This window comes from Rhinoraja longicauda, unplaced genomic scaffold, assembly GCF_053455715.1.
Source record: "Rhinoraja longicauda isolate Sanriku21f unplaced genomic scaffold, sRhiLon1.1 Scf000385, whole genome shotgun sequence".
Lineage (NCBI taxonomy): Eukaryota > Metazoa > Chordata > Chondrichthyes > Rajiformes > Arhynchobatidae > Rhinoraja > Rhinoraja longicauda.
In genome coordinates, this window is record NW_027601602.1 from 20,988 (window position 1) to 34,867 (window position 13,880).

At 41.0% G+C, this 13,880-nt stretch overlaps 1 protein-coding gene across 2 annotated transcripts in view; it reads left to right on the forward strand.

The window, feature by feature from the left end:
- The first annotated feature begins 1,056 nt into the window (after positions 1 to 1,056).
- Positions 1,057 to 13,880, forward strand: part of LOC144590905 (progranulin-like) — a 43,072-nt gene continuing 30,248 nt past the window's right edge. For both annotated transcript variants that reach the window (XM_078395267.1, XM_078395268.1), the window contains exons 1-5: positions 1,057 to 1,200; positions 5,108 to 5,242; positions 8,057 to 8,206; positions 8,474 to 8,701; positions 11,329 to 11,407. In XM_078395267.1, coding sequence (XP_078251393.1) covers positions 1,060 to 1,200; positions 5,108 to 5,242; positions 8,057 to 8,206; positions 8,474 to 8,701; positions 11,329 to 11,407 — 733 coding nt within the window. In that variant the 5' untranslated portion in view covers positions 1,057 to 1,059. The remainder of the gene's footprint in view (positions 1,201 to 5,107; positions 5,243 to 8,056; positions 8,207 to 8,473; positions 8,702 to 11,328; positions 11,408 to 13,880) is intronic.

The window sequence follows — 13,880 nt, forward strand, 5'->3', positions numbered from 1 at the left end:
AGTATCATATGTTGCTGTGCAGGCTGATACAGAACTCTCTCAAAGCTTTAAGATGTGCATTATAGGCTGTTTAATTGTTCTTCCCTGATCTTGTACATGTCCAGCATTAGAAGCTTGCAACTCACAAATCAAAGGGAAGAGCCTTAATGTTTTGACCTGTTGCATTGACTCCACTTTGAGCTTGGTCACAGCTCCAATTTTGGTAGCTAATTTTGCAGACCAATGCCAAATGCAGTTCTGTATCATGCTGCATGTCAATGCTTGATCTCATTGAGCAACAAATTATTAAGGCAAAAGAATTGCTTCCTGAAGTCAAATGCTGTGGTGTCGGCATGTTAAACTTTTCGTTTTAGTATCTCTTGTATGTTTTGGTAATGTGTTTTCTAATGTATTGACAAAGGTTTTCTTTTGACGATGCATCTTCCAAAAACGATGTTTCCCATTAACAAAACATAATACAATGACTTTTAAGCTCTTTTTGATAAATTATTGATTCTGCCACAGCCAGGTGTTTTCTAGTATATCTGCATTCTTTATCCCAATGACTCTTCTGTCTTGTGTAAAACCTAAACAGCAACTGTGATTAAATGACATTTCAGCTGGGCCTAAATTGTTCTTATAAAACATGTTTCCAATGGACATCTCTGAGCAGGAGGAATCCTAGACTCTCCCCTTGTTTCCATAGTCAATATTGCCCATTATCTGTGAACTGCATTTTCATCGAACTTCTGAATAAATGGATTCGAATGGATACTAACTCGGGTATTTCTGAATTGAGCAAAGACCCATAAAGCTGGTTATGTTTTGAGTAGAATGAAGGGGAAGTAGTTTGATTCAGTATTTGTAGTGAGTAGTCAAAGTACCTTTTAGAGAAGGTGAATGCTCCTAAATGATACTTTCCTGATTGAAATAAATTTGCTCAACTAACGTGATTAAATTTGCGCAGTTGCATAATACTCATTTGAGAAAGTATTTTCAATATGAAGTATCCAGTTTATGTATAAGCAGATAAAGGCATTATCCACTCAATTTGTGCACTTTTCTGTTCTGTTTTAGGTGATGATTCCAAAGTTTCTGCTCCTATGCCTGGCTGCTGGCCTGGCTTCTGCCATCACTTGTCCAGATGGGAACGTTTGTGACGATGGTGACACCTGCTGTAAGCATTCAGACGGAACATACGGCTGCTGTCCTTTACCTAATGTAAGTTCACTTGTTGCTCTTTAATAAATTGCTTCTAGTGACTTATCAGGGTTTGCCACTCACGTTGAAATGCTTGAGGTAATTTTCTACAAATTCTGTTAACGTTTTTGCCCCTCTAAAGAAACTGGCAGAATTTTGGAATGGTTCAAAGAGTAATTGATGCTAGATCATTTGTTAATCTCAACTCTACTCAATAGTTAATTGGTTCTGAGGGAAGAAATTCCACCTTTTGTCTGACATTTTCCACAGTAATATTTAATCACAAAATAGCCTTGGCTGAGAAATTTGAGATTTTCACTCCTGGGCTTTATATATTTGTTTCCAAAACCCAGATAACTTTTGCTTGCCTATTTTAGCTTTCCTTAATGTGAATAAACTTAATAATGCCAGTGCATTCATCTTGAGTTTACATATTTGCTTTCATTCCACTCGTCTTTTTCTTTACCCAAGAGTCAGTTTTAAGAATATTTTGTATATCGAAGTGTAAAACATGCGGGTTGCAATCCAACCCGCATCCTTTTTGCTCATTCGTAAAGCTTGCAGTAAATTGACCTTGTCAACAATTTGTAGTCTGCAGTTTTCAGATCAGTGTTTGCCTCCAACCAGAAAGTGACCTAACAATTAGGATACTTAAATAACTGAAATGTACGTCTTTCAAATGTCATTTCCTGCCATGTACCTTTCTAAATTGTTTTTAGTTCCCAAATCTACAAATAAGGGTGTTCTTTCCCCCTTTGTTCATGGGTATTTTTCAAATATTTGTTAAAAGTGGATGTGAGAGAGTTGCAAAATGTCTTTTCCAGGCATGTCTTGCCAATTGGTGTGTCATCACTTATGAGAACTGGGATCAGAACTTGTTTCTAAAGATGAATTTAGCATTCACTGATTGTTACTCTGCCACCAGAGACATAGCTTATGGATATTTTTATCCCTTACTATCTCTCCCTACTATCTAATAACAAAGTTAAATCAACTTTGAAAAGCTTCAGTAAGCACAATTGAAGCTTAAACCCTTTTTGGTCTGGCACATGAAGGCACTGTTTTAGTTCATTGCTTTTTTTTCTGCCAGAAGAGGCTTTGTTCCTCAAAACCAAGGACCCAGAAAGAAAACATTATTTGTGTTATTCCCCTTTATCATATATCTGCACACTGTAGATAGCTCGATTGTAATCATGTATTGTCTTTCCGCTGACTTAGCATGCAGCAAAAGCTTTTCACTGTATGCGTGACAATAAACTTAAACTCAACTCAAAATGCTACATCTGCCACCACTTGATTGTTAATGAATCATATTTGAATTATATTTCATATAATTTAAGGAGTATTCTGCGGGGAAAAAACAGATTAAAGCGTGGATCAGTGCTTAGGGCTGATGTGGCCATTCTGGAAAGAGAGATGCAACTGACAGCTCAATGTCCCAGGGTTTTGATGTTTCAGATGTGATAGAGAGGGAGGGAAAAGAAATGGAGGAGTTGCTTTACTAATCATGGAGAATATCATGGTACACTCAGAGGACATGGTGGAGGGTTTATCTGCTGAGACGATAATGGATCGAGCTCAAAAATAAGAAAAGTGCAAGCACTCAAATGGGATTGTACTATAGGCTTCCCAATAGCAAGTGGGAAATGGAGGTACAGATATGTAGAGGGATTACTGAAAGATACCAAAGGAACAGGGTTGTCTTAATGGGTGACCTAACTTCCTCAATGTCCACTGGGTCTTGCTCAGTTCCAAAGGCTTGGATAGGGCAGAATTTGTTAGGTGTGTCCAAGAGGTTTCTTGAAACAGTATGTGGATAATCCTGAGAAGGGAACACCTTGTGTTGTGGGAGACACAAAATGCTGGAGTAACTCAGCGGGACAGGCAGCATCTCCGGAGAGAATGAATGGGTGACGTTTCGGGTGGAGACCCTTCAGACCTGTTTCGGATCGAGACCCTTCTTCAGACTTGTGTTGCGGGAACAAGCTTGGCCAGGTAACTGATGTTTCAGTGGAAGAGCATTTTGGGAACAGTGACCACAATTCCATAATTTTTAAGATTGTTATGAATAGGAACAAGACTGGATTATGGGAAAGTACTGAATTGGAGTAAGGCAAATTGCAATGTTATTGGGCAGGAGGATACATCGGGAGTAGTTGTTATTGGGCAAGTCCATATCTGACATGGGGAGTTGTTTAAAGGGCAATTGATCAAGACTGACAAGTTCCAGTAAGGAGAGGGATCAGGATGTCAAAGAAATGGAAAATTGGAGAACCAAAGAGGTCGTAAATTTGGTCAAAAGAGAAAGCATAAACAAGTTTAAAAAAAAAAAAATCAGACAGTCTTTGAGGAATATAAAGCAAGGAGGAAAGATTCAGGTGATTAATAGGGGCCACAAAATGGCTTTGGTAAGTCGGATTAAAGAAATTCCCATGGTTTTTTATACATAACATTAAAAACGAAGGTAAACAGGACAAGAACGGACCACTCAAGGATAAAGGAGGGAATTTGTGCTTGGAGTCAGAGGACATAGACGGAGTACTAAATGTACTTTGCAGCTGTTTTTACCAAGGCGAAGGACATGGAGGACAGTGAGGTCAATGTGGAGTACACTAATATGCAAGGGTAGTTTGAGATTGAGAAGCACGAGGTGAATACAATGTGGAGGGACCTTTTTGAATCTATCCCAGGTTACAAAGCTCTGAGCAGGAGAGTAGCAAATGTTATTCATTTGTTAAGGGGAGAGAATCCAGGAAATTATAGGAATCCAGGAAATTATAGGAAATTATAGGACCTTGGTGGTATGCAAATTATTGGAGAGGGTTGTTTGGGATAGGATTTACTCCCATATGGAAGAGAATATGTTAATTGGGGACAGTTAGCATAGCTTTGTACATGGCAGGTTGTGTCTCACTAACTTCTTTGAGGTTTTTTTTAAGAGGTGATGAAGGTGATTGATGATGGTAGGATTGTGGATGTTGTCTGCATTTGATAGTCCTCCATGGTAGCCTGATCCAAAAGATTCAGGTGCAGAGGTTTAACAGTGACTTGGTGGTATGGATTCATTATTGGCTTACTGATAGAAGACAGAAGATTGTGGTGGAAGGATGACATTCTGGCTGGAGGTCTGTGATCAGTGATGTTCCATAGGGATCTTTGCTGGGACCTCTATTTCTGATATATATAAATAACTCTGACATAACCTTAGCTAAATTGGTTAGTAAGTTTGCAGATGACACTAAGATTGCTGGAATTGTGGACTATGAAGGCTGTCAAATTATACAGTGGCATATACTGCAGATTAGTTATAGAAATAGGCAGAGAAATGGCTAATGGAGTTTAATCAGAGCAAATGTGAAGTATTGCACTTTGTGTGACCGAATGTAATAGGGAAAATAAACGATTAAGTAAGAACCCTTAACAGCATTAATACATGGGGATCAGAGTCTAGGTCCATAACTCCCTGAAAGTGGCAACACAAGTCGATTGTGATAAAGAAGGCATATAATTTGCATACCTTCGTTAGTCAAGGCATTGAGTATAAGAGTCAGGAAATCATGAGGTGTAGGACTTTGATTAGTCTGTTTTTGAGTATTGCATGCAGTTCTGGTCGCCCCAAAACAAGAAGGATGTGGAGGCTTAGGAAAGGGTGCAGGGGAGGCTTAGCAGGATGATTAGCTGCAGGGAGAGGTTGGAAATGGACTGCAAATCTACTTCAGCTAATTGAAGTGCAGGGAGACTACATGAGTTTAGTTTGGGGTGATTATTATTTGAAATATAGACTCTGTATTCATGCAGGTATAAAAATCCCAGGTGTAATTTTATAGTCAACATTTAATATGGATTGAATCGCTTACTGTTAAGACTGTCTGTACAAAGCACAAGGTTTTATATTTTCCATTCATGATTGCATATTTCTCTGTTGCAGGCAGTTTGCTGTTCTGATATGATCCACTGCTGTCCTGAAAATACCACCTGTGATACCAAGCATTCAGCTTGCATTAGTGTGACTACCGTACCCTGGGTGGAGAAGGTCCCAGCAATCAGCACTGGCACTACCCTGGTAAATCAACATTACGTTCTATGCTGTAAATTAAGCAATAGAAATTTCAGTAATTTTGTTTAGAAGTATATTGAGTAATTTTAAGCCAAATTTACACTTTTAATATTTTGGTCAAGTATGTTTTTAAAAATCCTTTCATTTCAATTTTTCGATTTTTCAGTGTTCTAGATATTTTGAAATGGCTTGAGGACTTGTACTTTATTAATAATTTTATTTCTCCAGGTATATCCGCTTCACAATTTTCTGACAGAGAATGTGATGTGAGCTAGTTTTTATGCAGACCTAGTTTACATCCTGCCATTGTTTGACAAGCCATGACAGTCTTCTCATGTGGTTTATTTGTAATGCAAGGAATAAGCTTAGCTGACGACATTCTGAGCATTTTTTTGGTCCTAGCATTTAGTTTCCTAATCTCGGTAGTTGAACAAGCCAAGTCAAGTCAAGTCAAGTTTATTTGTCACATACATATACAAGATGTGCAGTGAAATGAAAGTGGCAACGCCTGCGGATTGTGCTAAACTACAAAACAGAATAGAAAAAAACATTTTAACACAAAAAATAAATTAATTCAGTAAATTAAATTAGTTCCTGGTGATATGAGAGTTAACAGTCCTGATTGCCTGTGGGAAGAAACTCCGTCTCATCCTCTCTGTTTTCACAGCGTGACAGCGGAAGCGTTTGCCTGACCGTAGCAGCTGGAACAGTCCGTTGCTGGGGTGGTAGGGGTTCCCCATAATGTTGCTGGCTCTGGATCTGCACCTCCTGATGTATAGGTCCTGCAGGGGGGGCAAGTGTAGTTCCCATAGTGCGTTCAGCCGAATGCACTACTCTCCACAGAGCCTTCCTGCCCTGGGCAGAGCTGTTCCCAAACCAGATTGTGATGTTCCCGGACAAGATGCTTTCTACAGCCCCAGATTAGAAGCACTGAAGGATCCTCAGAGAGACTCTGAATTTCCTCAATTGAGGTGGTAAAGGCACTGCCTTGCCTTACTCACCAGTGCGGCAATGTGTGTTGTCCATGTCAGATCCTCTGTGATGTGGACTCCCAGGTATTTAAAGCTGCTCACCCTATCCACAGTAGTCCCATTTAACTCCAGGGGCGTGCATGTCCTCGGACCTTGAGCCCTTCTAAAGTCCACAATCAGCTCCTTAGTTTTTTTGACATTCAAGAGGAGGCTGTGGTCCTGACACCAGAGTGCCAGATCAGCCACCTCCTCCCGGTAGGCCTTCTCATCGTTATCGGAGATCAGGCCCACCACCACAGTGTCATCAGCAAACTTGATGATGGGGTTGGAGCTGAACCTGGCCACACAGTCATGTGTGTACAGGGAGTACAGTAGGGGGCTAAGGACGCAACCCTGGGTTCAGGGTGAGGGGGTTTGAAGTATGTCTTCCAATCTTGACCACTTGGGCCCTGGCGGTGAGAAAGTCCAGGATCCAGGCACACAGGGGAGTGTTAAGCCCCAGTTTCAGCAGCTTCTCAGCAAGTCTGGTATTGTATTGAAAGCTGAATTGAATCCAGTTATCCTTGCTCACGAAAACAATTCTGTTCATTAGTCGCTGTTTATAGAGTCATACAGTGTGGAAACAGGCCCTTCGACCCTAATTCCCACACCGACCAACATGAGCCATCTACACTAGTTTTTGGTACCTACACTACCTGTGTTTGGCCCATATCCTACTAATCTTGTCTTATTCATGTACCTGTCCAAATGTTTCTTAAACATTGCGATACTACCTGCCTCAAATACCTCCTCTGGCAGCTCGTTCCATATATCCACCACTCTGTGTGAAAAGTTACCCCTCAGGTTCTTATTAAATCTTCCCCCCCTCACCTTAAATGTATGTCCTCTGGTTCCTCGATTCCACTACTCTGGGCAAGAGACTGTGTGTCTACCTGATCTATTCCTTTCATGATTTTGTACACCACTCTAAGATCACCCCCTCATCCTCCTGCACTCCAAGGAATAGAGCTAGCCTGCTCAATCTCTCCCTATAGCTCAGGCCCTCGAGTCCTGGCAACATCCTTGTAAATGTTCTCTGCACGCTTTCCAGCTTGACAACATTTTCCCAAAAACATGAAGCCTAGAACTGAACCCTCGAGTCCTGGCAACACCCTTGTAAATCTTCTCTGTGCGCTTTCCAGCTTGACAACATTTTTTGCCAAAACTTGAAGCCTAGGACTGAACACAATACTCTAAATGTGGCCTCACCAACATCTTATATAATTGCCACATGACCTCCAAACTTCTATGGTCAATACTCTGATGAAGGCCAATGTGCAGAAAGCCTTTTTGACCACCTTATCTGCCTGTGGTGTCGCTTTCAATGAGCTATATACCTGCATTCCTAGATCCTCTGCTCTACAACACTCCCCCGAGCCCTACAATTCACTGTGTAGGTCAGGTCCATGCTAGTCTTCCCAAAATGTAACATGTCTCATTTCTCTCTCTTAAATCCATCAACCATTCCTCAGTTGAACTGCCCAACTGATCAAGATCCTGCTGCAATGTTTGACAACCATCTTCACCATCTACAATCTACATTTGTTGGCTGATTAGTCGGAATACTGTAGTATTTTTATTTTTCAGAGAAATCAATCATCTGATGTGAAAATTGTGCTTGGTATGGTAATTTGTATCCCCTGAGCTGTTATCAGACAATAAATTTTGGGGATTCAATATTTGTTGCTGAAGATTTACAATAGATTTTGTGGCCAAATAGATGCTTGGCTCAGAACCAGAACCATAGACCATGATGAACAAAAATACTTTGAAATGAATGAGAAATGAGATCTTGTCTCTCTAATTCCAGTGGGAAGAAGTAGAAACAACCCCATTTGTGCAAGCAGGAACAACGAATGCAGTGACTGAAAATGTGTGTCTGGATAATACGGACTGCCCGCCCGAGTACACGTGCATGCCGACTTCTAAAGGAGTCTATGGTTGCTGCCCACTCACTGATGTAAGATTTGTTTGTTTTAATGTCCTTCCTTCATGATTACTCTCTTGTGCACACCACAGTGGCTTTTTAACTGAACTTCTTGCACCACTATTTGCTGCCACCAGTTTAATGCAAATAAAACGTAATGGAACACGTGTTCAAATGAGTAAATGCTTTTATAGAACCTCGGAATATTATTTTCTTCATAAATTTACTCAAAGCCTTTTATCTACTCGGATGTTTTTTTATATAAAATGCTGGTTTTAATTTTTTTTCCTTTCTGTTAAGGCAACCATTTGCAAGGATTGGGAGCATTGTTGTCCAAAGGGATACAAGTGTGATCTAGTCAAGGCCAGATGCAGAAGGACTGGAGTAGATGAAGAATTGCCATTGGTTTCTGGAGTCGAAAACCTGCGTACGGCTGAGAGCGAGCTTTGTGGGAACATGTCTTGCTCTGAGGGATATACCTGTTGTACCTCGACAGACTTTGGTTGGGGCTGCTGTCCTATGAAAGATGTAAGTCCTGAATTAACTTACCTTTTATGGTTTTTCTTTGAAATAAGTACTAGTACAGCACCCATAATTCATAATTAACTTTCCATACATATATTGGCACTGAGTGTTTTTTTTTTTTTTCTTCTTTATGTGAAAGCAAAATGCTAGAAATCTGTAGGTTAGCCACTATCTGTGGGGAATTGGTGTGCTGGGCCAAAGACCTTTCATTGTATCTTGTGGGGAAAAGTTAGGAATTAGATTATGGGGAAATGGCAGAGAAAGGGAGAAGAGGAAGAGTGGACCACAAGGAAGTGCTGTGATAGATAGTACGGCGAGCAGGAGGGACTTCATGTGGGTCAGTGGCGGTTGTTGTTGATTGAAACAATAGAAGAGGAATGTCGGGAGATGTCAGTGGGACAGGAATGGAATATTAATTGTGTACTCCCACACATAATTTTAATTTTGTTCACACTGTCCCCACTATTTCTGCAATTGAACATGTTTCTTTAATAGCTTTTCCAGGTTGATATAAGTGTTTGATCTGAAACATGTGGAAACAAACCAGAATATTTAAAACATTTTGTTTCCATCTCCTGATTCTGTGTTATTTGCATTATTGTGCTTTTGAATTGAGGTTTGGGTTTACATTCTTTGTTATCAATTATTAGCATACTATTAGAAACTTGTGCTATGAAAGCCTTTATGGGTTTAGTATATTTTGCTCTGATAGTCATTGACTTGGCTAATGCAGCAAATGCTGGAAAACACTAACCTTTGTGTTTTTGAAGGTGGAGCTCATTCTTCTCTCCAACGTAGGCTGAATAAACTGCCCAGCAAAGTGAGCTTAGAAACTGCTCTCTTTTACAGCCAGTGAACATGTTCACCAACTGTTGGCAGATTCACTTAGTTCAGGACAATTACTTTTCTGTAATGATACAGAATGGAGAATGCATATCCGAGTTTTTTCTGATGTTCTCACATTTGACTTGGTCAAAACATCTCTATTGACAGGAAGTCATAGGAAATCTGGCTGAGAAATTACCCATTTAGCCCAACCATATATTAGGGTCATAATCATTGGTTTTTATGCTTCTCTATCTTGTATTTCAAACACCTGACTGCCAAAGAGTCTGAAGAAGGGTCTCGACCCGAAATGTCACCCGTTCCTTCTCTACAGAGATGCTGCCTGACCTGCTGAGTTACTCCAGCATTTCGTGTGTGCCAAAGAGGCTGTTTGGTAGTTTATGTCTGGGTATTTAGCTGTCCTTTCCTCTAGTTCCTTGAAAAATGTGCCTTGGACTGCTCATCATAACATCTTCAATTATTGAAGCTTAAAGTTGAACTTATCAGATAGACACTCAGCTGTCAATGACTGACAGTCAATGTTCAGGAGCTCCAGTGATGAGAGAATTCCCTTAATGTTCCCAATTGTACTGAGAAGCATTGTTTTCTGGTTATGATATAATTGAGTGTACTTGCTCATGCAACTGGTACACGTTTGTTTGAAAATAACCACTGCACCCACCCTTCCCAAAGATATATTGGAAGCACATCAAAAATGTTGCAAAATATCGCTTCATTGCACAGCAAGTAGAGTCTAATTCAGATATATGAAAGGCAGATTCAGCTCTTTGTACCCAGTTGTGTTGCCGTGTAAACAATGGCACTCTGCGCCTTGTTATTAGTGGTCTTCAGAAAAGCTCAGGAACAAATAATATATGCAGATTATCACATTAACCTACTGTTACTGATGAAGGGTTTGACTTTTAAGTATGCAAAGGATATTTTTTAACATGGATATTATTGGTCTTTCAAGTCCTGGATTGTCACTCGCTATTACTGCAGTATAATAAGCCTTTGTCATTCTTTGCCTTCAGAAAGGAACAGGAAAGCCAAGCAGCACTTCACTTTCCCCACCACTGAGCCTGAAACTCTTCTTGTTTGGTCAGAACATCTGACGTGACTGAGATCACGAACTAAAGAAGCTGAAATGCCTCCCAAGTGCTTTGTTCAGGCAATTGGAGACCTTTCACAAGATTCTCATTCCGTATCATTGCGTACACGTTATAAAATAATTTCCTCTGCAAACCAGGCCCATTGTCAGGTTTGAGGAATTAAGGAAATAAGTTAAGATTACGATCACCTTAAAAGAGCAGTGCTGCTATAATTTCTGGATTTGCCTCTTTTCCACCTGTTTGGTTGTCAGTCATACAGCACAGAAACATGCCTTGGACACCAAGCCGTCAATGCTGGCAACGATCTCATCTATGCCTTTTCCATTTGCCTGCATTTTACACATATTCCTCTAAACTCTTCCTATTCATGTACCTGTTCAAATGTACAATAACTTTTAAATGACCGGCCTCAACCTGCCCATCGGTGCTTCGGTTGACTGTGAAATGAGAACAGTAGTATTGGTTTAACTTTAACAACTTTAGTTTTATCTATGCTGTAAATAGTTGATTTTTAAATATATATTTTAATTTTAATGCAGCCTGCAATATTGCATCCTTTGTACATGAAACAGACACCACTAGATATTATCTGTTAACTTTTCAGTCTATCAGGTTGAGTGGAAGAAATATTGTTTTAATTTTTAACCATTGCACTCTTTCCTGAAGCTGACCCCCAATTCCATCTGATTACAGGCTGTATGTTGTGGTGATCGCTGTTGTCCAAAGAGCTTCCAGTGTGATAAGGCACGGAAAACCTGCATCAAACCCATTGGTAAGTTGCTGCAAGTATTCAGACTCCAGTCATTCTAGGCTTTCCAATATATTCAAACATCATGTTTCTCCGTTCAAGCCGGAATGGATATATTTTCAATTATCATTGCTGGATGAATTTCAAGCTATGTTTTAACTGAGAATGATATCACTTTTCTAAAAAGTTACTGGCAGCTACTGCAGGCTGGGTCAGATGGGTTCAGACTCCCAAGTTGCCAGTTGTCTGTCCTTGGCCCAAGTGGTTATTCTGGATGCAGCCCTCTGCAAGGAAACTGCCTCCCAACATTTCTCAGCGTTGATTAATGAACCGGGACAGTGTCAGAATTAAACGATGGTGGGACATGGGAACAGGGTGGAAGCCCCATGTGATTAAATACCAATGGTTTGGCATGTTTCCTCACCAACAATTCTAGTTTGCATTGAAACACGGGCTGAAACACGGACATTTCAGCATTGAGTCTGTGTCAGGGGAGAGCAACACCTCGTGCAATGTCCAGTGACTTCATTGTAACTATTGCAAAACTAGCAATTCTGAAAGTTAATTGAAGATAAGACTAAAATGTTGGAAATACTTGGCAGATCAAACAGCGCAAATGGTAGAGTGTAAACAGTTAACGTGTTGTTTCAATTGACTTTTATTGAAAGTGGGAAAAGTTGTAAATATACTTTTTAAGTTGCAGAAAAAAAGACAGGAGGTGTGAAGGAACATAAACGACAGGCTGAAGATAGACACAAAATGCTGGAGTAACTCAGTGGGACAGGCAGCATCTGTGGAGAGACAGAATGGGTGACGTTTCGGGTCGAGACCATTCTTCAGTCTTGATCCAAAACGTCACCTATTCCTTCTCTCTAGAGATGCTGCCTGTCCCACTGAGCTACTCCAGCATTTTGTGTCTATCTTTGGTTTAAACCAGCACCTGCAGTTCCTTCTACACAAACACTAGGCCTGTGTAAGGCAGAGCCTAGAAGAAATTGAGCAGAAAAAGATTGCTAGAGGAACTTAGCAGGCCCGGCAGACTCTGGAGGGAAATGCACAGATGATATTTTGGGTGGGATCCTTCTTCACGGTGATGTGAAATGTGGTCTGTCAATTTTCCTCCGCAGGAACTGCCTGAACTACGATTTAGAATCTTGAATCTTCGGCCAACAATGTCCTTGTTGAACATGATGCCAAGACCTACTGTTCTGATGCACATAGTTCATATCTCTTCATTCCCTACATGTTCATATGCCTAACCAAGTGTCTCTTGAATGCCACTATTGTATCTTCCTGAATCACCACCCTGGCCGCATGTTCCAGGCACCCACAAGCCTTTGTAAAAATAAAAACCTGCCCGACACATCTACTTTTAAACTGTGCCCTTCTCACTTTAGAGCTATGCCCTCTCGTATTTGAGTTTCCATCTGGAGAAAAAAGTTCTGTGCCACGCTGTCCACGTATATACTTCTATCATGTCTCCCGCATACTCTGATGTTCTGGAGAAAATAATCTAAATCTGCCTGACCTGTAGCTAATACCCTCTAATCTGGTAGTGTAACCTTCGCTCAGTCTGCCTTAACCAACCTGATCTCCCGGTGGCTGAGCACTTCAACTCCCCCTCCCATTCCCAGTCTGACCTTTCTGTCATGGGCCTCCTCCAGTGCCATAGTGAGGCCCACCGGAAATTGGAGGAACAGCACCTCATATTTTGCCTGGGCAGCTTGCAGCCCAGCGGTATGAACATTGACTTCTCCAACTTTAGATAGTTCCTCTGTCCCTCTCTTCCCCTCCCCCTTCCCAGATCTCCCACTGTCTTCCTGTCTCCACCTATATCCTTCCTTTGTCCCGCCCCCCCCTGACATCAGTCTGAAGAAGGGTCTCGATCCGAAACATCATCCATTCCTTCTCTCCTGAGAAGCTGCCTGGCCTGCTGAGTTACTCCAGCATTTTGTGAATAAATACCCTCTAATCTGGTAATCATCCTCGGCACCCTTTCCAAAGCCTCCACATCCTACTTGTTTTGAGGCGACCAGAACTGCCTGCAGTATTCCAAATGTGGCCTAACCAAGTTCTGTAAAACTGCATCATGACTTCCTGACATGCCAAATGCCTCAACCAATGAAGGCAAGCATACCATATGTGGCCTTTACCACTCAATCTACTTCTGCTGCCACTTTTGGACATGAGAATCCCTCTATATATCAATACTGTTAAGGGGCATGTCATTATTTGTATATTTCCCCCCTTGCATGTGATCTCCCAAAGTACAAGACCTCGCGCATGCTTGGATTAAACTCCATTTGCCACTTCTCCACCCACCTCTGTACCTGGTCTATATCCCACTGTATACTGTGACAGCTTTCCTCACAGTCCTCCACTCCAGCAATCTTGGTGTCATCTGCGAATTTACTAACCAACCATCTACATTTACATCTAAGTTCCAATGCTCAGGAAGAGTCCCAGGATTTTGACCCAGTAACTTTGAAGAAACAAT